This window comes from Haliotis rubra, unplaced genomic scaffold, assembly GCF_003918875.1.
Source record: "Haliotis rubra isolate DU_JTF1 unplaced genomic scaffold, ASM391887v1 Scf120, whole genome shotgun sequence".
Lineage (NCBI taxonomy): Eukaryota > Metazoa > Mollusca > Gastropoda > Lepetellida > Haliotidae > Haliotis > Haliotis rubra.
This window is the reverse complement of record NW_025765115.1, coordinates 412,089-435,666: the sequence shown is the minus strand read 5'-3', so window position 1 is coordinate 435,666 and position 23,578 is coordinate 412,089. Positions and strand designations below refer to the sequence as shown.

General features: G+C 42.2%; 1 protein-coding gene across 1 annotated transcript; it reads left to right on the top strand.

The window, feature by feature from the left end:
- The first annotated feature begins 295 nt into the window (after positions 1 to 295).
- LOC124263274 (putative ammonium transporter 3) lies at positions 296 to 21,871 on the top strand. Its single transcript, XM_046697868.1, has 9 exons — positions 296 to 917; positions 11,874 to 12,056; positions 12,753 to 12,833; positions 13,414 to 13,696; positions 14,127 to 14,198; positions 15,166 to 15,225; positions 15,732 to 15,808; positions 18,317 to 18,543; positions 19,954 to 21,871. Exons 1-9 carry the CDS (start codon positions 740 to 742, stop codon positions 20,290 to 20,292), a joined length of 1,500 nt encoding a protein of 499 aa, XP_046553824.1. The 5' UTR covers positions 296 to 739; the 3' UTR covers positions 20,293 to 21,871.
- The last annotated feature ends 1,707 nt before the right edge of the window (positions 21,872 to 23,578 follow it).

Sequence of the window (23,578 nt, the reverse complement as noted above, 5' to 3'; positions counted from 1 at the left end):
TCTATTGCACTCACCCAACAAAGATCCTAATTTGTATAAAGGAACAATTTAAAGTATAAAAATAACCCAAAAGACATTAATGCGTTAGTCGAACACATGCTATCCGGTAAACTAAATGATCTACACCAACAGCGATCGTAGGATGTAATTTCCAAGTGATCAGCTGAGATGACATGGCATGGCTCCGAACAGCATCTGGTGAGTAGCTCATGCTGATCACCAATAGGCGATCGATTTGTCCTGATGTTGTCAGCCACACAGGTAAGCTATATTTGTTCCATTCAGCTTAGTCCGCTTGAAAGCGTCAGTCCGTGTCAGTGAACCTATCTGTTGGCTATATCAATACGGACTGGACAGTGGTTTCTTCACAGCAGTGGTTTCTGACTTGATGTCATTTTTTTCATCTTGTCGCTGCTGTTTTCTTGGGGATCACCTTTAATCTGAACAGGTGTATTAGACTCAAGTGATTATGTGTGTTGAAATGCAAGGCTGTCCCGTGACTAGACAAACTATCTCCGTTATCTATAAACTGAGTGTGGATTTATACTCTTCACATGTATAACTATTGTGTGTTTTCAATGTCATTTGAAGACCTTTTACAGCTTGGACAAGGTGTTCATGTGTTACCATCCTAGACAGATGTAAAGACAATCTTGTTAAAATGTATAGCCATATATGATTTTGTGCTCTCCTACAAAGAGTAGTCCAAATTTCAACTCCAAATCGCAATTGGCTCAACATGGCGACAAATACAAGTTCCCTGGAAATTACGACAGAGTCAACATTTCCTGCCAATACATCGTCGATGACCACTGTCCAAAGTCAAACAGAGGCTACAGACTTCCGAAACACTCCAACGTGGGACGATGCTACATGGATTCTTACAAGCTCCTTTATTATATTTACCATGCAGTCAGGTAGGCTCATTTCATAACTGCTACGATATTGTGTAGATTCTTCAAAACAGCGATAAATTCACTTAGAGATAAAAGAAGATATGTATTGTTTGGTCTGATACTATTTGTTGTCATGAAACAATTTTCTGAAAAACCACCATCAAAGAACTGTAAATTATTAATTCATATGTCCCAACAACATAAATATAACTGATACGTTTCAGTTTTGAAAACATGTATGTTCAGTTTTGAAAACTGAAAGAAAGCGATTCAGATGCAATGGTTTTATATTTATCTAATTTATCTTACCTAAAGTGTTCTACCCGTGAAGATCAGGGTTAGAATAGATCTTCAGCAACCCATGCTTGTATACAAGTATCCACTCACACATTCAAATTGTGAAATAATTGAAAGGATTGACTTTCGTTTTGAATTGTATCGACGTATGTAGTTCTGAATCTTTCGTGTGGTCGATATTTTATATCCTTATGGGATGTACTTGGTCCACCTCTCCTATTCAACACGTGGAGGTAACACTCATATATAATGAAGAATGTCTGTAATTCCCCGAGGACATGTTCACAGGAACCCGACCCAAAATAGAACTATACTGAAACTCAAGAGTAAATGTTATTTCTTTAGAAACTGCCGTTAAATTATGTTATTTTTGTATGTGTTAGACTCCAAACAAGTGTTGTGGGTTTGCTGTGGGAGTGTTGTAAGTGTGTTGTGGGTTTGCTGTGGGTGTGCTGTGAGTGTCTTCTAGGTGTGTTGTAAGTGTGCTTTGGGTTTGCTTTGGGTGTGTTGTAGGTGTGTTGTAAGTGTGCTGTGAGTGTGCTCTGGGTATGTTGTCAGTGTGCTGTGAGTGTGTTGTAGGTGTGTTGTCAGTGTGCTGTGGGTGTGTTGTAGGTGTGTTGTAAGTGTCTTCTGGGTGTGCTGTGAGTGTGTTGTAAGTGTCCTGTGGGTGTGTTGTGGGTGTGTTGTAAGTGCCCTGTGAGTGTGCTGTGAGTGTGTTGTGAGTGTGGGTGTTGTAAGTGTGTTCTGGGTTTGCTATGGGTGTGTTGTAAGTGTCCTGTGAGTGTGTTGTAAGTGTGCTGTGAGTGTGTTGTAAGTGTCCTGTGGGTGTCCTGTGAGTGTGTCCTGTGTGTGATGTGGGTGTGATGTGGGTGTGTGCTGGTGAGAGTATGGGTGTGTTGTGAGTGTTGTGGGTGTTGTGGGTGTGCTGTGGGTGTGTTGTAAGTGTGGTGTGTGTGCTGTGGGTGTGTTGTAAGTGTGCTGTGGTGTGTGTTGTGTTGTGAGTGTGGGTGTGTTGTGAGTGTGTTGTGGGTGTGTTGTGGGTGTGCTGTGGGTGTGTTGTAAGTGTGCTGTGGGTGTGCTGTGAGTGTGTTGAGAGTGTGCTGTGAGTGTGTTGTAAGTGTCCTGTGGGTGTGCTGTGAGTGTGTTGTGAGTGTGCTGTGGGTGTGTTGTGAGTGTGGTTGTTGTAAGTGTGTTGTGGGTTTGCTGTGGGTGTGTTGTAAGTGTCCTGTGAGTGTGTTGTAAGTGTGCTGTGAGTGTGTTGTAAGTGTCCTGTGGATGTGCTGTGAGTGTGTTGTGGGTGTGCTGTGGGTGTGTTGTGAGTACGGGTGTTGTGAGTGTGTTGTGGGTGTGTTGTGGGTGTGTTGTGGGTGTGCTGTGGGTGTGTTGTAAGTGTGCTGTGAGTGTGTTGTAAGTGTATTGTGAGTGTGTTGTGAGTATGGGTGTTGTGAGTGTGCTGTGGCTGTGTTGTAAGTGTGCTGTGGGTGTGCTGTGAGTGTGTTGCGAGTGTGTTGTAGGTGTGCTGTGAGTGTGTTGTAGGTGTGTCATAGGTGTGTTGTAAGTGTGCTGTGTGTGTGTTGTGAGTGTGGGTGTTGTGAGTGTGTTGTGGGTGTGCTGTGGGTGTGTTGTGGGTGTGATGTGGGTGTGTTGTAAGTGTGCTGTGTGTGTGTTGTAGGTCTGTTGTGAGTGTGCTGTGGGTGTGCTGTGGGTGTGTTGTGGGTGTGTTGTGGGTGTGCTGTGTGTGTGTTGTGAGTGTGGGTGTTGTGAGTGTGGGTGTTGTGAGTGTGTTGTGGGTGTGCTGTGGGTGTGTTGTGGTGTGCTGTGAGTGTGTTGTAGGTGTGTCATAGGTGTGTTGTAAGTGTGCTGTGTGTGTGTTGTGAGTGTGGGTGTTGTGAGTGTGTTGTGGGTGTGCTGTGGGTGTGTTGTGGGTGTGATGTGGGTGTGTTGTAAGTGTGCTGTGAGTGTGCTATAGGTCTGTTGTGTGTGTGCTGTGGGTGTGCTGTGGGTGTGTTGTGGGTGTGCTGTGGGTGTGTTGTAAGTGTGCTGTGGGTGTGTTGTGGGTGTGTTGTGGGTGTGCTGTGTGTGTGTTGTGAGTGTGGGTGTTGTGAGTGTGGGTGTTGTGAGTGTGTTGTGGGTGTGCTGTGGGTGTTTTGTGGGTGTGCTGTGGGTGTGTTGTAGGTGTGTTCTAGGTGTGTTGTAAGTGTGCTGTGCGTCTGTTGTAAGTGTGTTGTGAGTGTGCTGTGGGTGTGTTGTGGGTGTGCTGGTGGTGTGTTGTGAGTATGGGTGTTGTAAGTGTGTTTTGGGTGTTTGTGGGTGTGCTGTGGGTGTGTTGTAAGTGTGCTGTGGGTGTGCTGTGAGTGTGTGCTGAGATGTGTGCTGTGAAGTGTGTTGTGGGTGTGTGTCCTGTGGGTGTGCTGTGAAGTGTGTTGTGGAAGTGTGCTGTGGTGTGTGTTGTGGGTGTGATGTGTTGTGGGTGTGGTGTGTGTGTTGTGGGTGTGTGCTGTGTTGTAAGTGTGTTATGTGTTATAAGTCTGTTGTGAGTGTGCTGTGGGTGTGTTGTGGGTGTGTTGTGGGTGTGCTGTGGGTGTGTTGTAAGTGTGCTGTGGGTGTGTTGTGGGTGTGTTTTGGGTGTGCTGTGTGTGTGTTGTGAGTGTGGGTGTTGTGAGTGTGGGTGTTGTGAGTGTGTTGTGGGTGTGCTGTGGGTGTGTTGTGGGTGTGCTGTGGGTGTGTTGTAGGTGTGTTCTAGGTGTGTTGTAAGTGTGCTGTGCGTGTGTTGTAAGTGTGCTGTGAGTGTGCTGTGGGTGTGTTGTAAGTGTGCTATGAGTGTGTTGTAGGTGTGTTGTGAGTGTGTTGTAGGTGTGCTGTGAGTTCGTTGTGGGTGTGATGTGAGTGTGCTGTGAATGTGTTGTGGGTGTGCTGTTGGTGTGTTGTGGGTGTGCTGTGGGTGTGTTGTGGGTGTGTTGTCAGTGTGCTGTGAGTGTGTTGTAGGTGTGTTGTCAGTGTGCTGTGGGTGTGTTGTAGGTGTGTTGTAAGTGTCTTGTGGGTGTGCTGTAAGTGTGTTGTAAGTGTCCTGTGGGTGTGTTGTGGGTGTGTTGTAAGTGTCCTGTGAGTGTGCTGTGAGTGTGTTGTGGGTGTACTGTGGGTGTGTAGTGAGTGTCGGTGTTGTGAGTGTGTTCTTGGTTTGCTATGGGTGTGTTGTAAGTGTCCTGTGAGTGTGTTGTAAGTGTGTTGTAAGTGTCCTGTGGGTGTCCTGTGAGTGTGTTGTGGGTGTGCTGTGGGTGTGTTTTGAGTATGGGTGTTGTGAGTGTGTTGTGGGTGTGTTGTGGGTGTGCTGTGGGTGTGTTGTGGGTGTGCTGTGGGTGTGTTGTAAGTGTACTGTGAGTGTGTTGTAAGTGTGTTGTGAGTGTGCTGTGGGTGTGTTGTGGGTGTGCTGTGGGTGTGTTGTGAGTATGGGTGTTGTGAGTGTGCTGAGGGTGTGTTGTGGGTGTGCTGTGGGTGTGTTGTAAGTGTGCTGTGGGTGTGCTGTGAGTGTGTTGAGAGTGTGCTGTGAGCGTGTTGTATGAAGTGTCCTGTGGGTGTGCTGTGAGTGTGTTGTTGAGTGTGCTGTGGGTGTGTTGTGAAGTGTGGAGTGTTGTATGCGTAATTGTGTTGTGGGTTTGCTGTGGGTGTGTTGTAAGTGTCCTGTGAATGTGTTGTAAGTGTGTGCTGTAAATGTGTGTTGTAAGTGTCCTGTGGATGTGCTGTGAGTGTGTTGTGGGTGTGCTGTGGGTGAGTATGGTATATAGTTTGTGAAGTGTGTTGTGGGTGTGTTGTGGGTGTGTTGTGGGTGTGCTGTGTGTGTTGTGAGTGTGGGTGTTGTGAGTGTGTTGTGGGTGTGCTGTGGGTGTGTTGTGGGTGTGATGTGGGTGTGTATGTGTAAGTGTTGCTGTGGAGTGTGTTATATAGAGTGTGTTTCATAGAGTGTGCTGTGGGTGTGTTGTGGGTGTGCTGTGGGTGTGTTGTAAGTGTGCTGTGAGTGTGTTGTAGGTCTGTTGTGTGCTGTGTGTGTTATTGGGTGTGCTGTGGGTGTGTTGTGGGTGTGTTGTGGGTGTGTTGTGTGTGTTGTGAGTGTGTGGGTGTTGTGAGTGTGTTGTTGTAAGTGTGCTGTGAGTGTGTTTGTGGGTGTGCTGTGAGTGTGTTGTAGGTGTGTTCTAGGTGTGTTGTAAGTGTGCTGTGCGTCTGTTGTAAGTGTGCTGTGAGTGTGCTGTGGGTGTGTTGTAAGTGTGCTATGAGTGTGTTGTAGGTGTGTTGTGAGTGTGTTGTAGGTGTGCTGTGAGTTCGTTGTGGATGTGATGTGAGTGTGCTGTGAGTGTGTTGTAGGTGTGCTGTGAGTGTGTTATGAGTGTGTTGTAGGTGTGTTGTCATTGTGTTCTAGGTGTGTTGCAAGTGTGCTGTTGGTGTATTCTAGGTGTGTTGTAAGTGTGCTATGGGTGTGTTGTGGGTGTGCTGTTGGTGTGTTGTGGGTGTGCTGTGGGTCTGTTGTGGGTGTGTTGTAAGTGAGTTATAAAAGTGTTGTGGGTGTGTTGTGGGTGTGCTGTGGGTGTGTTGTGGGTGTGTTGTGGGTGTGTTGTTAGTGCGTTGTAAGTGTGCTGTGGGTGTGTTGTAGGTGTGCTATGAGTGTGTTGTACGTGTGCTGTGGGTGTATTGTAGGTGTGCTGTGAGTGTGCTGTGAGTGTGCTCTTGGTGTGTTGTACGTGTGCTGTGGGTGTCCTGTGATTGTACTGTGAGTGTGTTGTAAGTGTGTTGTAAGTGCTCTTTGAGTGTGTTGTAAGTGTGCTGTAAGTATGCTGTGGGTGTGTTGTGGGTGTTTTGTAAATGTGCTGTGAGTGTTCTGTCGGTGTATTGTAAGCATGATGTAGGTGTGTTGTAGGTGTATTGTAAATGTCCTGTGAGTGTTTTGTAGATATGTTGTAAGTGTGCTGTGATTTTTTTGTGGGTGTGTTGTGGGTGTGCTGTGTGTGTGTTGTGAGTGTGTGTGTTGTGAGTGTGGGTGTTGTGAGTGTGTTGTGGGTGTGCTGTGGGTGTGTTGTGGCTGTGCTGTGGGTGTGTTGTAGGTGTGTTCTAGGTGTGTTGTAAGTGTGCTGTGCGTCTGTTGTAAGTGTGCTGTGAGTGTGCTGTGGGTGTGTTGTAAGTATGCTATGAGTGTGTTGTAGGTGTGTTGTGAGTGTGTTGTAGGTGTGCTGTGAGTTCGTTGTAAATGTGCTGTGAGTGTTCTGTAGGTGTATTGTAAGCATGATGTAGGTGTGTTGTAGGTGTATTGTAAATGTCCTGTGAGTGTTTTGTAGATATATTGTAAGTGTGCTGTGATTTTTTTGTGGGTGTGTTGTGGGTGTGTTGTGGGTGTGCTGTAGGTGTGCTGTTTGTGTGTTGTAGGTGTGCTGTGAGTGGGTTGTAGGTGTGTTGAAAGTGTGCTGTGGGTGTGTAGTAGGTGTGTTTTAAGTGTGCTGTGAGTGTGCTGTGGGTGTGTTGTAAGTGTGCTATGAGTGTGTTGTACGTGTGCTGTGGGTGTATTGTAGGTGTGCTGTGAGTGTGATGTGAGTGTGCTCTTGGTGTGTTGTACGTGTGCTGTGGGTGTCCTGTGATTGTGCTGTGAGTGTGTTGAAAGTGTTCTTTGAGTGTGTTGTAAGTATGCTGTGTGTGTGTTGTGGGTGTGTTGTAAATGTGCTGTGAGTGTGTTGTGGGTGTATTGTAAGTGTGCTGTGAGTGTGTTGTAGGTGTATTGTAATTATGCTGTGAGTATGTTGTAAGTGTGTTGTAAGTGTGCTGTGGGTGTATTGTAAGCATGATGTAGGTGTGTTGTAGGTGTATTGTAAATGTCCTGTGAGTGTTTTGTAGATATGTTGTAAGTGTGCTGTGATTTTTTTGTGGGTGTGTTGTGGGTGTGTTGTGGGTGTGCTGTGCGTCTGCTGTAGGTGTGCTGTTTGTGTGTTGTAGGTGTACTGTGTGTGTGTTGTGAGTGTGTTGTGAGTGTGCTGTGAGTGTGCTGTGAGTGTCTTCTAGGTGTGTTGTAAGTGTGCTCTGGTTTGCTTTGGGTGTGTTGTAGGTGTGTTGTAAGTGTGCTGTGAGTGTGCTGTGGGTATGTTGTCAGTGTGCTGTGAGTGTGTTGTAGGTGTGTTGTCAATGTGCTGTGGGTGTGTTGTAGGTGTGTTGTAAGTGTGCTGTGAGTGTGCTGTGGGTGTGTTGTATGTTGTAGTGTGCTCTGGGTGTGTTGTAGGTGTGTTGTAAGTGTGCTGTGAGTGTGTTGTGAGTGTGCTGTGGGTGTGTTGTGAGTGTGTTGTGGGTGTGTTGTGGGTGTGTTGTAGGTATGTTGTAGGTGTGCTGTGAGTGTGTTGTAAGTGTGCTGTGAGTGTGTTGTGGGTGTGATGTGAGTGTGCTGTGAGTGTGTTGTAGGTGTGCTGTGAGTGTGTTATGAGTGTGTTGTAGGTGTGTTGTCATTGTGTTCTAGGTGTGTTGCAAGTGTGCTGTTGGTGTATTCTAGGTGTGTTGTAAGTGTGCCATGGGTGTGTTGTGGGTGTGCTGTTGGTGTGTTGTGGGTGTGCTGTGGGTGTGTTGTGGGTGTGCTGTGGGTGTGTTGTGGGTGTGCTGTTGTTGTGTTGTGGGTGTGCTGTGGGTGTGTTGTGGGTGTGTTGTAAGTGAGTTATAAAAGTGCTGTGAGTGTGATGTGGGTGTGTTGTAAGTGTGCTGTGAGTGTGTTGTACGTGTGCTGTGGGTGTCCTGTGATTGTGCTGTGAGTGTGTTGAAAGTGTGTTGTAAGTGTTCTTTGAGTGTGTTGTGTGTTGTAAGTATGCTGTGTGTGTGTGTTGTGGGTGTGTTGTAAATGTGCTGTGAGTGTGTTGTGAGTGTATTGTAAGTGTGCTGTGAGTGTGTTGTATGTGTATTGTAATTATGCTGTTAGGGTGTTGTAGATGTGTTGTAGGTGTGCTGTGTGTGTGTTGTAAGTGTGTTGTGAGTGTGTTGTGGGTGTGCTGTGAGTGTGCTGTAAGTGTCTTCTAGGTGTATTGTAAGTGTGCTGTCTGTTTGCTCTGGGTGTGTTGTAGGTGTCCTGTGAGTGAGCTGTGAGTTTGTTGTAGGTGTGTTGTAAGTGTGCTGTCAGTGTGCTGTGGGTGTGTTGTAAATGTGCTCTGAGTGTGCTGTAGGTGTGTTGTGAGTGTGCTGTAGGTGTTTTTTAGGTGCGTTGTAAGTGTGCTGTTAGTGTGTTGTAAGTGTGCTGTGGATGTGTTGTAAGTATGCTGTGAGTGTTTTGTAGGTGTGTTGTACGTGTGCTGTGGGTGTCCTGTGATTGTGCTGTGAGTGTGCTGTGAGTGTGTTGGAAGTGTGTTGTAAGTGTCCTGTGAGTGTGTTGTTGATGTGTTGTAAGTGTGCTGTGATTTTCGTGTGTGTGTTGTAGGTGTGTTGTAGGTGTGTTGTGGGTGTGGTGTGGGTGTGCTGTAGGTGTGTTGTGGGTGTGCTGTGGGTGTGTTGTGAGTGTGTTGTGAGTGTGCTGTGGGTGTCTTCTAGTTGTGTTGTAAGTGTGCTTTGGGTTTGCTTTGGGTGTGTTGTAAGTGTCCTGTGAGTGTGTTGTAGGTGTCTTGTAAGTATGCTGTGAGTGTGTTATAAGTGTGCTGTTGGTGTGTTGTAAGTGTGCTGTGAGTGTGTTGTGAGTGTGCTGTGGGTGTGTTGTGAGTGTGTTGTGGTTGTGTTGTGGGTGTGTTGTAGGTGTGTTGTAGGTATGTTGTAGGTGTGTTGTGGGTGTGCTATGGGTGTGTTGTGGGTGTGTTGTAGGTGTGTTGTAGGTTTGATGTGGGTGTGCTGTGTTTGTGTTGTAAGTGAGTTGTAAATGTGCTGTGGGTGTGTTGTGCGTGTGTTGTGGGTGTGTTGTAGGTGTGTTGTAGGTGTGTTGTGGGTGTGTTGTGAGTGTGTTGTGGGTGTGCTGTTGGTTTTTTGTTTATGTGCTGTGAGTGTGTTGTGGGTGTTCTGTGAGGTTGTTGTGAATGTGTTGTGAGTGTTTTGTGAGTGTGTTGTAGGTGTGTTGTGGGTGTGTTCTGGTGTGTTGTAAGTGTGTTGTGGGTGTGTTGTAGTAGTGTTCTGAGTGTGCTGTAAGTGTGCTGTGAGTGTGTTGTAGTAGTGTTCTAAGTGTGTTGTAAGTGTGTTGTGAGTGTGTTGTAGGTGTGTTGTAGGTGTGCTGTGGGTGTGTTCAGGTGTGTTGTAAGTGTGTTGTGAGTGTACTGTGGGTGTGCTGTAGTAGTGTTCTGAGTGTGTTGTAAGTGTGCTGTGATGGTGTTGTAGTAGTGTTCTAAGTGTGTTGTAAGTGTGCTGTGAGTGTGTTGTAGGTGTGCTGTGGGTGTTGTGAATGTGTTCTGAGTGTGGTGTAAGTGTGCTGTGGGTGTGCTGTAGGTGTGTTGTAAATGTATTGTGAGTGTGCTGTGGGTTCGTGATGAGTGTTTTTGTGAGTGTGTTATGAGAGTGGTGTGGGTGTATTGTGAGTGTGTTGTAAGTGTGTTGTGGGTGTGTTATGAGTGTGTTGTGGGCGTATTTTGGGTATGTTGTATGCTGGGTACGCCAGCCTCCTGGTGGATATGGAACCATTGAAAACCTTTCTGTTTTATTAAACAAAGCCTAAAGTTTATGTGCATTTGTACAGTTTAATTATGTCTACAAAATGATTTGACTTTACATGTAGCATCACAAATAGAGCAGTTACCTCAACCGACTCGTTTGCTATGGTTTCTTCCTGCTGCCTTTGAAAACTTTAACAGATGTACTATGTGTTATGCATGACCATGGTTTGGCGATAGAATTTGAAGACATTCATCCACAATTTAATTGACAAGCTACGAGTAATGTTTTGATCTACATATCACGTGGGTGACGAAAATAACCAAACAACAAAGCAACCCCAGTCGTGCCAAAAAAACGGGCAATAGCATGAAACTGTTTGTCCATAGAGCTGGCGACTGACGTGAAAAAAATGGACATAAAGAGTGTAACACAACAATCACGTGCATCCATTAGAATGCAAGCAGATATTGCAAAGCAAGCAAACGTATGAAAATTGCAAGTTTAATCAAGGCGAGATCACAAAATAGTTTGCCGTGGGAAGACTTAATGTTGGAACAGGTGATCACCACTTACCTGTAGACGTTGGTCGTTGGACAAATGTTCCTAGAGAATATCCTCTGTGTAATTTATGTAACTCTCATGCAGTGGGAGATGAACTCCATAATCTGTTCAAATGCGAAGTTTTACTACTGTATAGACAAACATATTTACCTTCTTACCTGAATTCAGTTAATTTCCTTAAGGAAAGTCACAAACTGATCACGTCTAAACAAACGCGTAATCTCAAAAATCTTGCTATGTGTATCCACAAAGACTTGTGGTTATTCTTTCATTTTTTTATTTTTTGTCCATCTTGACATATTAATTTATATAAATATTCTAATTTTACATTCTCATGTACCACCGTTGGTGGAGTTTCGATATATAAATTGAATTGACAATCCGTTGCACGAACCCTGGTCTGTAGTTGAGAGACACTACGCCCAAAGCTTGGGGCACCGCGCGTGACGTCACGCAAAGATGAGGTACAAATCAGGTTACGTCATCTGCACAACAAATATCGTGATTGCAACCTCCACAAGCAGACAGTCGTTCAGAGGTATAGGGGAACCAGCAGGTATAGAATGCGCACTGCATTGAGCTAAACGATTTCGTCGTACTCAGCGTTTACCATGGATCCGCAGACACAGTGGTGTTTTCGTTAATTTCCTTTGATTTGGGGTAGAGCGGAATGGTTTGGGGAGCATTTTGTGCCAACGGCCGATCTTAATTGATCGACGTCCAGGGGAATGGTACTGCGCATGCTATACAGCACCGCACCACGTTTTGACCCGTCCTTTTGTCTCTCATGCAGCTTTATACTTGAGTTGAACTGACATTTTAACATGACATTTCCACGCCCCATACTTTAGTTCTTACCTAACACCGGTGTTGATATACTGGACATGTTATGGGTGAATCAACCCTGACCTTGCAAGTACTTGGGCAAGCACTCCTTCAGCGGCGACGACTTCCGGCTAGACTGTTTCCACAAATTCTCCTGTCCACGAGGAGACGTTGTGTTGCCGTCATCGTCGCCCTAGGAGTGAGTGAGTTACCCCTCACCTCGGCAATATTTCTGCCATTTTGTGACGAGAAAGGTTGTGCATACGTCGCCCTACGAGGTCACTCTCGTTGGTGACTTCTGTGCGAACAGTTCTAACAATGTGGAGTTTGCGTTGGGTATGAGGGAAAGCTGGGCGTGATTTTTCCAATAAAATATGTCACAGCCCACTTTTCATCGTCTGTATTGTTACCTGGATGATAGCTGTATAATTTCCATCTATAATAATAATGATCATAATAATGCACAAGTGTCGAGTTTTATTATTTCGTTGAGTATAATTATATGGGTGATATGCAACAACATGCATGTGGCCAAAATCTCTCTCTCTCTCTCTCTCTCTCTCTCTCTCTCTCTCTCTCTCTCTCTCTCTCTCTCTCTCTCTCTCTCTCTCTCTCTCTCTCTCTCTCTCTCTCTCTCTCTCTCTCTCTCTCTCTCTCTCTCTCTCTCTCTCTCTCTGCACAAAACTACATTAGTTATTTAAGCACTATATTTTTCTTCAGGATTTGGGCTCTTGGAGAGTGGATTCGCTGGATGTAAAAATGAAGTTAACGTCATGGCCAAAAACGTTGCGGACGTTATTTTCGGAGGGATATCCTACTGGATGTTTGGCTATGGGTTTAGTTTTGGAACAGACCCGGGAACGAATGCTTTTTGTGGTATTGGACGTTTCTTTCTGAATCCAGGTACTGTGACATGAGATCATCCGCAAATTTACATTAATAACTGTTCGTCTTTCAGTGTCTTACAAAACCTCGGTGGGTCCTACATCTGTTGTTTTGTTGGTACGATGTTGTCATAGAATAATGTCCAGTCTATGTTCAGTGCCCTCACTGGATCTCTATGTTGATCAGAGATAGGAACATACATACTACTTATTAAGATATCTGTTTTGGCAGTTATTCTCATGTACCTGAGCTTCACACTTGGAAACATTGTAATATCACAAAACAAACTCTACCTCTATTAGTTTTATCATTTCCAATGGCCCCATCTATATATTTCTTGGTCATACCTTGGATGGACCTCAAAACCCATAAGGAGTCATTACGGAAAGCATGGCCAAGAGGGTCATGAATGGATCGACCCCTTGTTTCCTGTCCTTACAGTGTCTGTGCCAATGCCAGGCATCTACTGACATCTTGTTGTCAGCAGCAGCATCAATATCATTATTATCACATAACTATCATTTTTGTTTTGAGGGGCGGCGGGGTAGCCTATCGTTAAAGCGTCCGCTCGTCACGCTGAAAACCCGGGATTGGTTTCCCACATGGGTACAATGTGTGAAGCCCATTTCTGGAGTCCCCCGCCGTAATATTGCTGGAATATTGCTAAAAGCGGTGAAAACCATACCCACTCACTCACTATTTTTGTTTTGACAGATGACTCTGTAATGGGCGAGGAGTACTCACGGTTCGTATTTCAAGCGTCATTTGCTACAACGGCCACGACAATTGTTTCAGGCAAGTGATAGAATGTTGTATGCGAATTAAGAAAAAAGGATAGAAGCTATGCTGTGAGGAGTGCATATGTTTTTCAATGAAGGGTGGTATATGTGGTACAATCAAATGCACTTTGGGAGGTAATATGGCATTACTCTAACGCCATTCTCCAAACAGTTCTTGAAAACGTGCCAAAAACTATGACAAACTGAAATTAGTAAAAATGATCTCATGACGATATCGACCAAGCATCTTGAAGTTGTCCGAAAGTACAAAATCATTGCACTATTGCCTGCAGGTTCTGACAGGCGACTTGAATCTCTTGTAACTGACCGTAGTAAGTTTACCTGAACAAAAAAATTCCTCGAGGACGCCGCAGTTCATCATGTAGAGTGGCGTCCGTTGGACACTTCAGAAACTATGACTGAAGGTGAGAATCACGGTTCTCCCTGATTGCTTTTTAAAATTTGTCAGCACATACCCTTGTTCGTGAGTTTCACATGTGGTAAACGTCAACACTTCTGGCTGTCGTTCCACGTGATATAAATTCAATTTAAATACAAAGAGGATTTAAACTCAATTCACTCATTCACTGTTTCAGGAGCTTTGGCGGAAAGGACCAAATTTACAGCGTACATTATATTCTCCTTTCTCAACACCTTTGTGTATTGCTTCCCGGCTCACTGGATGTGGGCGGAGACAGGGTTCCTAAAGAACCTGAACGTCGTCGATGTCGCGGGGGACGGGCCTGTTCATTTGGTGGGTGGCATCACGGCCTTAGTGGCGGCTGTTATGATTAAACCCAGAGTGAACAGATTCACTAGCAAAGACAACCATCGAATGGGGAACCCAACCAATGCTTTGTTAGGAACATTCATGCTGTGGTTAGTATACATTATTCATATACACTTGAGATTAATAATAGAATCTTTCTCGAAATAGCTTTGAACGGTCATAACAGGGAACGTTCTCTGCGGGATTAACATTATGTGCATCTACGTGTACAGAAAAAATATGTTATTAATAGGCAAATAAAATTACTGTGCGGAATCCGTGAAAGGTTATGCACCTGCTTTGTGCGCTTTGCTAGTCGTAAGAGTATAATCAGGAGGATCAATCGTTCTGTCCATGTTTGCCAAGTTCAAACTATTACTTTGTATACCCGCGATATAGCTGTATGGCTGATCGTGTGCTTTTTTGCTTTCATGTCGCTGAAACGATATTTTTATGTACATCCAAGCAAACAAGCGCTATGATCAGGAACATCCGTCTACTTTCATAATGGTGTAATGCATAATATATAAATATTTTCAGGTGGGGATGGCTTGCCTTTAACTGTGGGAGCACATATGGCATAAGTGATGGGAAATGGAAGATCGCTGCCAGGTAACCAACAAGTTTTCAATACAGTGGATACTCCTTCCTGTTTGTTATAATCAGTGTGTTTTATCCTTGATGGTGTGCCAGCAGTATTCCATCACTGAATACTCGTTTAAAATACGATTTCGAGACACCTGTATGTTTGTAAATTTACCGTAGCAATTGTGATGCAAGTGCGTGACGTAAAACATGGACACGACTTATCCCATAGTTAAGTTTTAATAACCGGGTATATAAACCCATGGAGTGCTGTGAACCAAAATCATATCCAAGAGAAATGTCTTGAGTTTCCAGATCTAACCTTTTAACAGAAACCTTCTATACACCACGTAATAACACTTATACCAAATAAATGACAGATGGGGTGTTTACTGACCATAAATGCCAGGTTTAAGGACTCTACATTGGTTTCCTATTCAAGCCAGGATAGAATTCAAAATACTAACATTCACATATAAATGCCTATATGGTACAGCACCACCATGTCTCTGAACTGATTACGTAATATCACCCAACCTGAACACTAAAATCTGTAACTCAGTTTTCTCTGTATTGTCCCTCAGTGGCGACTGTATGGTCCCTTAGTGGCCACTTAAAGGATTTGGCTTCAGACGATTTCCCAATCTCCCGAGCTGCAATCCTCTTGAATTCTCTTCCAGAAGAGTTGAAACGAGCGCCAAGTCTTGATGTTTTCAAGTCAGACCTAAAGACCCTGCTCTTCAAGAAATACCATGACTAGTGAACTAGTCCAATATGTAGCGCTATGAGTATGCCATCTGGCGTGGAGTCTAACGCATTCCAAGTGGACATGGACAATAAATCGGCATGTTAAGGTCCCTCCAGAATGTTTAATCCCATACAGTCGTCCTAATACTTCACGCTACATCGAATTTGGCCGATTAGGAAGTAGCAAATACAAATAAAGTAATAAAACACGTTGGCAAATAATTTACTAATTTGATCATTTCTACAGGAGTGCAGCCACTACGTTAATGTCTGCCTCGGGTGGTGGAATAACGGCATTCATCGCCAGGTAACTTAGCCTTTTGTCATTTTTTCTTCTTTTTGTTAGAGCTGTTTGTGCCACGACCAGAGTCGATCGTTAGAGATAGATTGTCTCACAACATGTCACGTTATTCATGCCTCCTGGTGAATCTTTATCCAGACATAATACTGCGTAATGTATAACCTTGCTAAATAATGTCTTAAAAGTGAATCGATAGTTCCACGGCAACAGAAAGCTTTTCATATATCGCTGGTGTAGTTAAGCCGTCCACGTTTATCGGTTGTCTATACAGCATAAACAATATCCTGCTAGAATGTTTACAACAGATCTAATCTTTCTATGATGTGTTGAGAACACAACTGATTTTCCAGCGATATATTGTTAAAAGCCAAATAATATTCCTAAGACTTTTGTCCAAATCATTGATTCACAAGCACATGCTTGCTTTTGTGGGACAAATCATTTCCATCATATTTGGCAGGTTTTGTGCGAGGTATATTTGCGTAACAAATTATCACAATAATTATTTTCAGTTACATCGTCAAAAAGAGAGTTTTTGAAATCGGCTACATTGTGAATGGAGTATTGGGTGCCTTAGTGTCAATAACCGGTGAGTTGCAATTAATATAAAATGACAGATGACGATTGGTTGTTTTGTATCCGAAAGAGGAACGAAATACATATATGCTTATATATTATATATACTCGAAATACTCACGTTCAATGCATAAGTTCCAAATATGCTCCACATTTTCACGATCCGGGTTAGAATTGGTCTTCAGCAACCCGTGCTTGTCGTTAGAGGCAGCTAACGGGATCGGGAGGTCATGGTCGCTGACTTGGTTGATGTATGTAATTGTGTCCCAATGGCGTAGCTCGATACTCGCTATGTCAGTCACGGGATTGTCTGGTGATGACTCGATTATTTACAGACCGCCGTCATACAGCTGGAATATTGTTGAGTGTGGCGTTAAACAACAAAGAAATATTCATCACATATCCTTTTCATTTCAACTCTAAAATGTCACTATTGAAACTTCCGCATTGAGGTTACCGTGACTTATTATAACTCCGCGCAAAGGATGTATCATACGTGTATACATGTGTACAGTCCTCTGCATGAGTGAGGGGTTCTGATCACGAAAGAAACAAAACAGAATAAGAACTGACACAAAACAACGTCCATTAAATCGCTAGGATGTTTGACAATTAGTGAAGTTCAAGGACGGCAGCCGAGAAATACGGAAATCGCCTGTATTGCTATCATAAGATTAAATTCATACATATATGCAATGAATTTATGTATCCACTTATACATTTATATACGAAGAGATACGGTTATACATTTGACTTTATATATGCATTATATGATTGATCCACGAGATGCACGCCCATTTAACCACACATGAGGCACACATTTTTAAACATCTCATTGACTCCTTCCATTTACAGACAAGCACATTTAATTCCTTACAATTTCTTTTAATTGATATGGCAGCGTTTAAAGGTTAATTTTATATATTATTGGTAAGCTGGAAAGAGAGAAATGCCCAGCACTGTGATGAAGACTACAGGAACAACATTACCATACAATAAACACTAACAACCTTTGTATTGACGTAGCGACGCTTTCAATGGCAGCAGAAAGACACATGTGTATTTGTTGACAACGAAAATGAATAAAATATAATACGGGAATGCACTCGTTCTGTGGGTATCACTTGGTGCGGAACGTATTGGTTTGTACATGTATGGATGCGGTGATGCGATATGACGCGTGTGACGCACGTACAACTGTGAACTGTAACTTGTCTTCAAATGGCATGTTAGAAGCTGTTAATGAAGACAGTTGATAGATTTCATTGACTGTATTCTTTCAGTGCAGTGTTTCGGTAAAGGCGATGTTTATTCATCAACAAGTCAAAAATCAACCATGTTCAACTGATTTCTTTTTGGCAAGGATTCCTACAATGTATCTTTAAAAGTGTGTATGAATGTGTGTTTGCATAATTTTGTGTATGTACGAGTTGTGTGTGATATTTGTTTTAAGTATAGATTATTCGTTTTGGTCTAGTCCTTATTCTTTTTTATTAAAGATAAGTTGTAACTGTACACATTGGTGAAACAGATATTAACAATCTCTCTCCCTTAATTTCCATAGCAACAACAGCCATAGCTAATTTCTTGATATTTACCTATATGTTGTCCTTGTTAATTTCTCATTTGTCATTGAATGCAAACATTGAACCGCACGTATTTAAGACCGACGTCGTATGTATTTTAATGTTGTATTTCTATCGATCAATACATACATAATAAATGTTGGGTACAGCTGACACAAGTCAGTTGAAACAGTGGGCGATAAATTATACACACCTACATACCCGAACTTGACTGCCGGTCTTCTAGCTTCATACACACATGAAGGTCCTGGTTAGAATTGATCTTCAGTAACCCTTGCTTGTCGTAAGAGGCGACTAACGGTTCAGGATCGCTGAGTTGCTTGATACATGTCATTGTATCCCTATTGCGTAGATTGATGTTCATGCTGTTGATCACTGGATTGTCTGGTCTAGACTCGATTATTTACAGACCGCCGCCATATAGCTGGAATATTGCTGAGTGCGGCGTAAACTAGACTCACTCACTCTAGCTTCATAATATAGTAATAATAGCCATCTCAACTTTGCAATACTGACACACGACGTTGAAGTCTACTAAACATATTTGCTCATCATAAAACTGCCACTTCTAAACCAGTAATTGTTATTGTGATCCACCCCTCACGCCTTGGGGGACGATGAAAACAGTCAGACAAGTAAGCATGCCTTGACCCGGTGATCCATGTAGAGATGCAGTTCGACAAGCATGGAGTTAAACAAGGGGCGGTGGGATACAGGATTCGATTACCCACATGGGTAGAATGTGTAAGGCCATTTCAGGTGTCCCCGCCATGATATTGCTGGGGTATTGCTAAAAGCATTGTAAAACTAAACACAATCAAACAAGGAATTCTCACTTAAGACACGAACGATTCATTTATACAGTGAAATGTTCTTGTTTTCATGACCACAACAAGCGTTATACATATATGTGTAATACATATCTCTTCTTGCAGCCATCTGTGCCGTGACGGGCACATGGGAATCCATTATCATTGGATCAATCGGTGCGTTGTTAGCCTGTGGGGCTGAGGCTCTGTTACACCGTTTGCACATTGACGACCCAGTATCAGCATTTCCGGTTCATGGCGTCTGTGGGGCGTGGGGTTTACTTGCACCTGGATTCTTTGCACACGAGGACACAATAACGATGTCATTCTCTAAGATGAACGGCTTAGTTTGGGTAAGAATTTAGTGTATACAATGCTTTCGTTCCCGCAGCGCATAACCCTGAAATACTTTGACATGTACCCCCAAATTGTAGTGAAATATTTGCTCATGGCAAGGCAAAAGTTATTGTAGTGAACAAACAGCTAATAGAATCTTTACTTCCGCAAGTACCATATTATTGAATGGAAAAGCCCATGTTCCAAGATATGGTAACGGCCAACAGTATATAAAATTTAGAAAAGCCACAATACATGATGGGGTGACAAGCAAGTTCACATGGTCAATAGTGAGTGTGTCCACGTGGTGCATTGATCCGCGCCTACCACCTTTATCTCCCGCCCCTAAACGTATTCCATATACGAGGAATGATTTCGCGGAATTCCTGTATCATTGCTGGAGGATCGGAAGGCGTACTTTTTCTGTCATATTTTTACAGCGAATACAGTTTCTTCAAGATCTGTTTCTTTTTCTATATTACTTTTACATAACTAACAACAAGTATTTGGGGGTACATACAATGTATATCGTTAGGGTCAGTTAGATTTGTTCTATCTGCTGGTTTCACTGGTTCATTTGCTATTACAATGTTTGCAACCATGTCTGTAAATATGCCACTACTCACCAGGCTAACGTATGTCCTGTTTTCTAAATGGCAGAATTATTATTTTTATTTATCACTTTCTCAATAACATTTAATTGTATTTCTTTTCTCTATATCTCTTAAGTTTCATCTATCCATACACAGTCTGTGTATTATAGATTTTAACGAAGTTGAGTGTTACATTTCGAGTAAGTACTTCCTTCATTTGCACAAAGTGTATCAGAATATTTGATGTAATTACAGAATCATCTTACATTCACCTCAGTAAACTATTTTATATTCGAGTGATAATACCATTAGAAACCCAAACGACTTAATTCCCTCCAGCATCCATGAAAGTGTCTATATTTGCTGGTAACATTGTCAATGTTTGGTCTTAAATGTGACACAGTTTTCAGAATTCCCTTTGCCACTTACGCACAACAGCATATCATCGCATCCTAATTGCGTAGATCCATGCTCATGCTCTTGATCACTGGATTGTCTAGCCAAGACTCGATTATTTACAGATATATATAGCTGGAATATTACTGAGTTCGGCGTTAAACAACAAACCAACCAGCCAAAAATCCAACATTCCCAGAAGATTTTATTAAAATATTCACCGACAAAACACAGGCGTACTTACTGTTCGAAAATATATTTTAGAGTTAGTTAATGTGATATCTCGTTACCATTCTTGTTGACAGCGAAAATGCGTATCGTGCGTTTTCAATCCTGTCCACTGTGCATGTGCAGGGTAAACGATTTCACGTTTTGGAAAATAACGGGAAATTTCAAAAGACCTTGATCTTTATTGGATATTTTCTGCTACGTTTTCAGGGCGGAGGGTTCTACCTCATTGGAGTACAACTTCTGGCAGCAGTAACCCTCATTGCGTGGTCTGCGCTAGTTTCATTCTTCTTCCTCAAGATCATCGATCTGACTGTGGGGCTGAGACTGACCCCAGAGGACGAACTGCTAGGAGCGGACTTCGTGGAACACAACATCGGAAGCAACCGTCAGATGATCGATGGGAAGATGCCGGAGAGAGAAAACAGCCAGAATAAAATAGAGCCTATGAATCTTGAAAATGGCGTCGAGGAGAGGAAAAAGGAAAACAACAAACCATACTCATCTCAAATATGTTTGATAAGTTACACAGCCAACAACGATATGTGATCGTAGGAAGGCTAATGTTCCTGACTGACTGATGTAACTGACATGTTATGTGTGCTGGCGATTAGGTGCCGCACTCTCAGAGTGTGGGTTATGTACTTTACTGAGAAAGTGTAATTCAACGTACAGCATATGTTGCATATGACCACTTTCTATACGGCATTGTGTATTCATACAAATGTCATTGAAAGAGAAACGTGTTATCAAAAATGCAATTTCAGTTTGGTGCTTGCGATTTCTGATTTTGATGACGACGATGATGATAATGATGATGATGATGACGGTGGAGAAGAAGAAACTGTGATAGCAAAAAGTAATAGTTGGTGCGAACTTTTATATATTTCCGAAGAATAGTAAAAGCTCAAATCGAAACGACAAACACGAAAGTTCAATATTTTTTTCGTTCCAACGACGTTATTGGTACAACGTGAATACATGTAAGCATTGTTATATACTGAACGGATCATGTTAGATTCAGTGTGTGGTGGTGGCCATCCACTGTTGGTAGTATGCCCTAAGCACTTGACCACTTGTACTATGTGCGCACACAATATTATAGAGGTGAATAGTTTACCTTTAACTGGTCAAAATGCTTTTCACTTTAGATGTACATAGTGTTAGAATTGTCACAATGTGTGAACATTCATTGCTATACATTCATCATAATTAACGTTCTCTCAGATCAGAACCCTGCCTGAGTTGCTAACTGTTCTAACAATATCCCCGCTGTATTACTGTGGTCTGTGGGTAATCTAGCTAGACTGGGATATAAACAACCTCCACCGGTGTAGTAGGGGATGTCACACCATCATCTACTAAAGGTTTTGTAGCCACATAATAATTGCTCACTCAAAGCCTTTTCTTTTGTATGTACATTAGAAAGATGCTTTCGCTGACATGATTAGGTAAAGCTTCATTGCCAACTTATACAAAACCAATATTAACATCACATGTTTTTTGTAAAATTAACACTTGTAGAAGTTTTAATTCGTTTCTCGGTCATCTGAAACAATGGAATCTTGATGAAAAAGGTACATCAAGTTTCATATGAATTACCATTTTTGAAGTTGAAACTTTGTTTTCTATCTATGATTGTTTGTTACGGTTTTAGTTATTTTTAGTCCCAGGCACCATATGCTGGAAATTTAGAACCTTTCTTAAAATGGTTTTAAACCGAGAGAACGCACGAAATTTCCTTGGTAAATGTTATTGTATTCCACAATTTGATAGAGAGTCGTATACACGATAATTCACACATCTGAAAACTTTATACGCCTCAGACGTATAGCTTGCTAAACCAGAGACAATTCCTTCTACACCAAGTTTGTATGATCTGTCTCCCTGCTGTTTCTGACAACCGTCCCTAACTTCAGAGGAATATTCAATATGTCATGTTATAAAAATAGATATTGTGTAACAATGTACGACTAAGCATAAATTCAAGCTTACTTCTTTCATCTGTGATGGAGTGTAAATGATTGAATGATCATGGCATGATCACTTCCCTGATGACAATATAACCACCACGGCGTTTGTGTGTTTTGACATGTTCCGTGTGGTTATAATCAAAAATAGTTCGATGCGGCTCTCTTATTACAAAAACTTCGATTTCGCATATGCGTGGAGTATATATTATAACCCAGTCTTGAGCTCATTCATTTTGAAAGACATTTTTTGGGGCATTCGATGTTTTTGAATAATTAGCCCGATAGCAATAATAGGATCGGACCAAGTACCGATCCCTTTCTCACACCACATTTTTAGGCTTCAATATCAGTCAATGTATTACTAAAGAGACACACAGGTTTAAAGTTTTTGCTAATCAGCAAGCCGCTCAAGCAACCTCGCAGTTTTAATCATAACTTTTCAATCTATATATAAACCCGCTGTTCCCTACTCTGTCAGATATGTTTTTGTAATATCACAGAAAGTAATATCCCAATCGCACACAATCGAACTCTTTGCTATCGACTGCCTTGCACACTAGAAGAAATAATTCTATTTATTGGCAAAAGGCTTCAAATAGTTACAATAATGAATTCTCATGAAAATAATTGTGCAAGTGCTTGAACACAACTCGTTCGAAGAGTATCCAGAGACAGATAATCAAAGATATTAGTCTATAGTTTCGAATAGTGGCGTAACATTTCCATTGGCTAGGACAGATACAAATTTGAGTAAAACATTCAAAGATTTATATGTATACCCGTATCTGTATGTAATTTTAGAATGGACGTTCAGTTAGAAAAAGGGACCGTTCATAAGTAATGGCTCGGGGGGTGGGGTGATGATGATTTTAAGGGTGGTCACCCATTTTGTTCTGGGGACGTACGGAGGTCATCAATTTTGTACACATGCACGAGAGGGGGGTCAGCAATTTTGTACATAAAAATATTTTTAAATTATGCTTAAACATTATGAGAAGGACATTAATGTATGTATATATTAAATTTTGCCATATTCACCGCTTCTGTAAGATGTAAAACAGTATACGAGTATCTTCAGGAAATGTTGATTTGGTTTATCAATGTGATTTCACTAATATATACGTTCCCCTATGGTCCGTAATCAGTGGAAATCAATCATCGACATTTAGAGTTATATGGTCAAGTGTAGTAGAAGTCTTTCTTATAGAAATCATTGCAAGTTCATTTGTCATATAGTAACATTTTTCGTGTATAACCAATCATTCACGCGTGGGTATTATCGAGTCTGTACTATCGCCAAGGCAATTGATGTTTCTTATTATATTCAGGTTTGTATAACTTACACAACACCACAGCTGTACTGATTTTACCACAGCTGTACTGATTTTGTGTGACAGATATATTTGTATAGCTTCATGACGGACATTTACAAAACAGTCAGTTGCTTATGCGTGGAGTATATATTATAACCCAGTCTTGAGCTCATTCATTTTGAAAGACATTTTTTGGGGCATCTGATGTTTTGAATAATTAGCCCGATAGTAATAATAGGATCGGACCAAGTACCGATCCCTTTCTCTCGGCACCACACATTTTGAAGCTTCAATATCAGTCAATGTATTACTAAAGAGACACACAGGTTTAAAGTTTTTTTGCTAATCAGCAAGCTGCTCAAGCAAAACTCGCAGTTTTAATCATAACTTTTCAATCTATATATAAACCCGCTGTTCCCTACTCTGTCAGATATGTTTTTGTAATATCACAGAAAGTAATATCCCAATCGCACACAATCGAACTCTTTGCTATCGACTGCCTTGCACACTAGAAGAAATAATTCTATTTATTGGCAAAAGGCTTCAAAT

What these genes read in the sequence shown, in the direction of transcription:
- LOC124263274 (XM_046697868.1), top strand. Translation starts at nt 740, where the DNA reads ATGGCGACAAATACAAGTTCCCTGGAAATTACGACAGAGTCAACATTT. An exon ending in GGCCACGACAATTGTTTCAG is followed by an intron (nt 12,834 to 13,413) that starts GCAAGTGATAGA and finishes TCACTGTTTCAG; the next exon opens with GAGCTTTGGCGGAAAGGACC. An exon ending in AGATGAACGGCTTAGTTTGG is followed by an intron (nt 18,544 to 19,953) that starts GTAAGAATTTAG and finishes CTACGTTTTCAG; the next exon opens with GGCGGAGGGTTCTACCTCAT.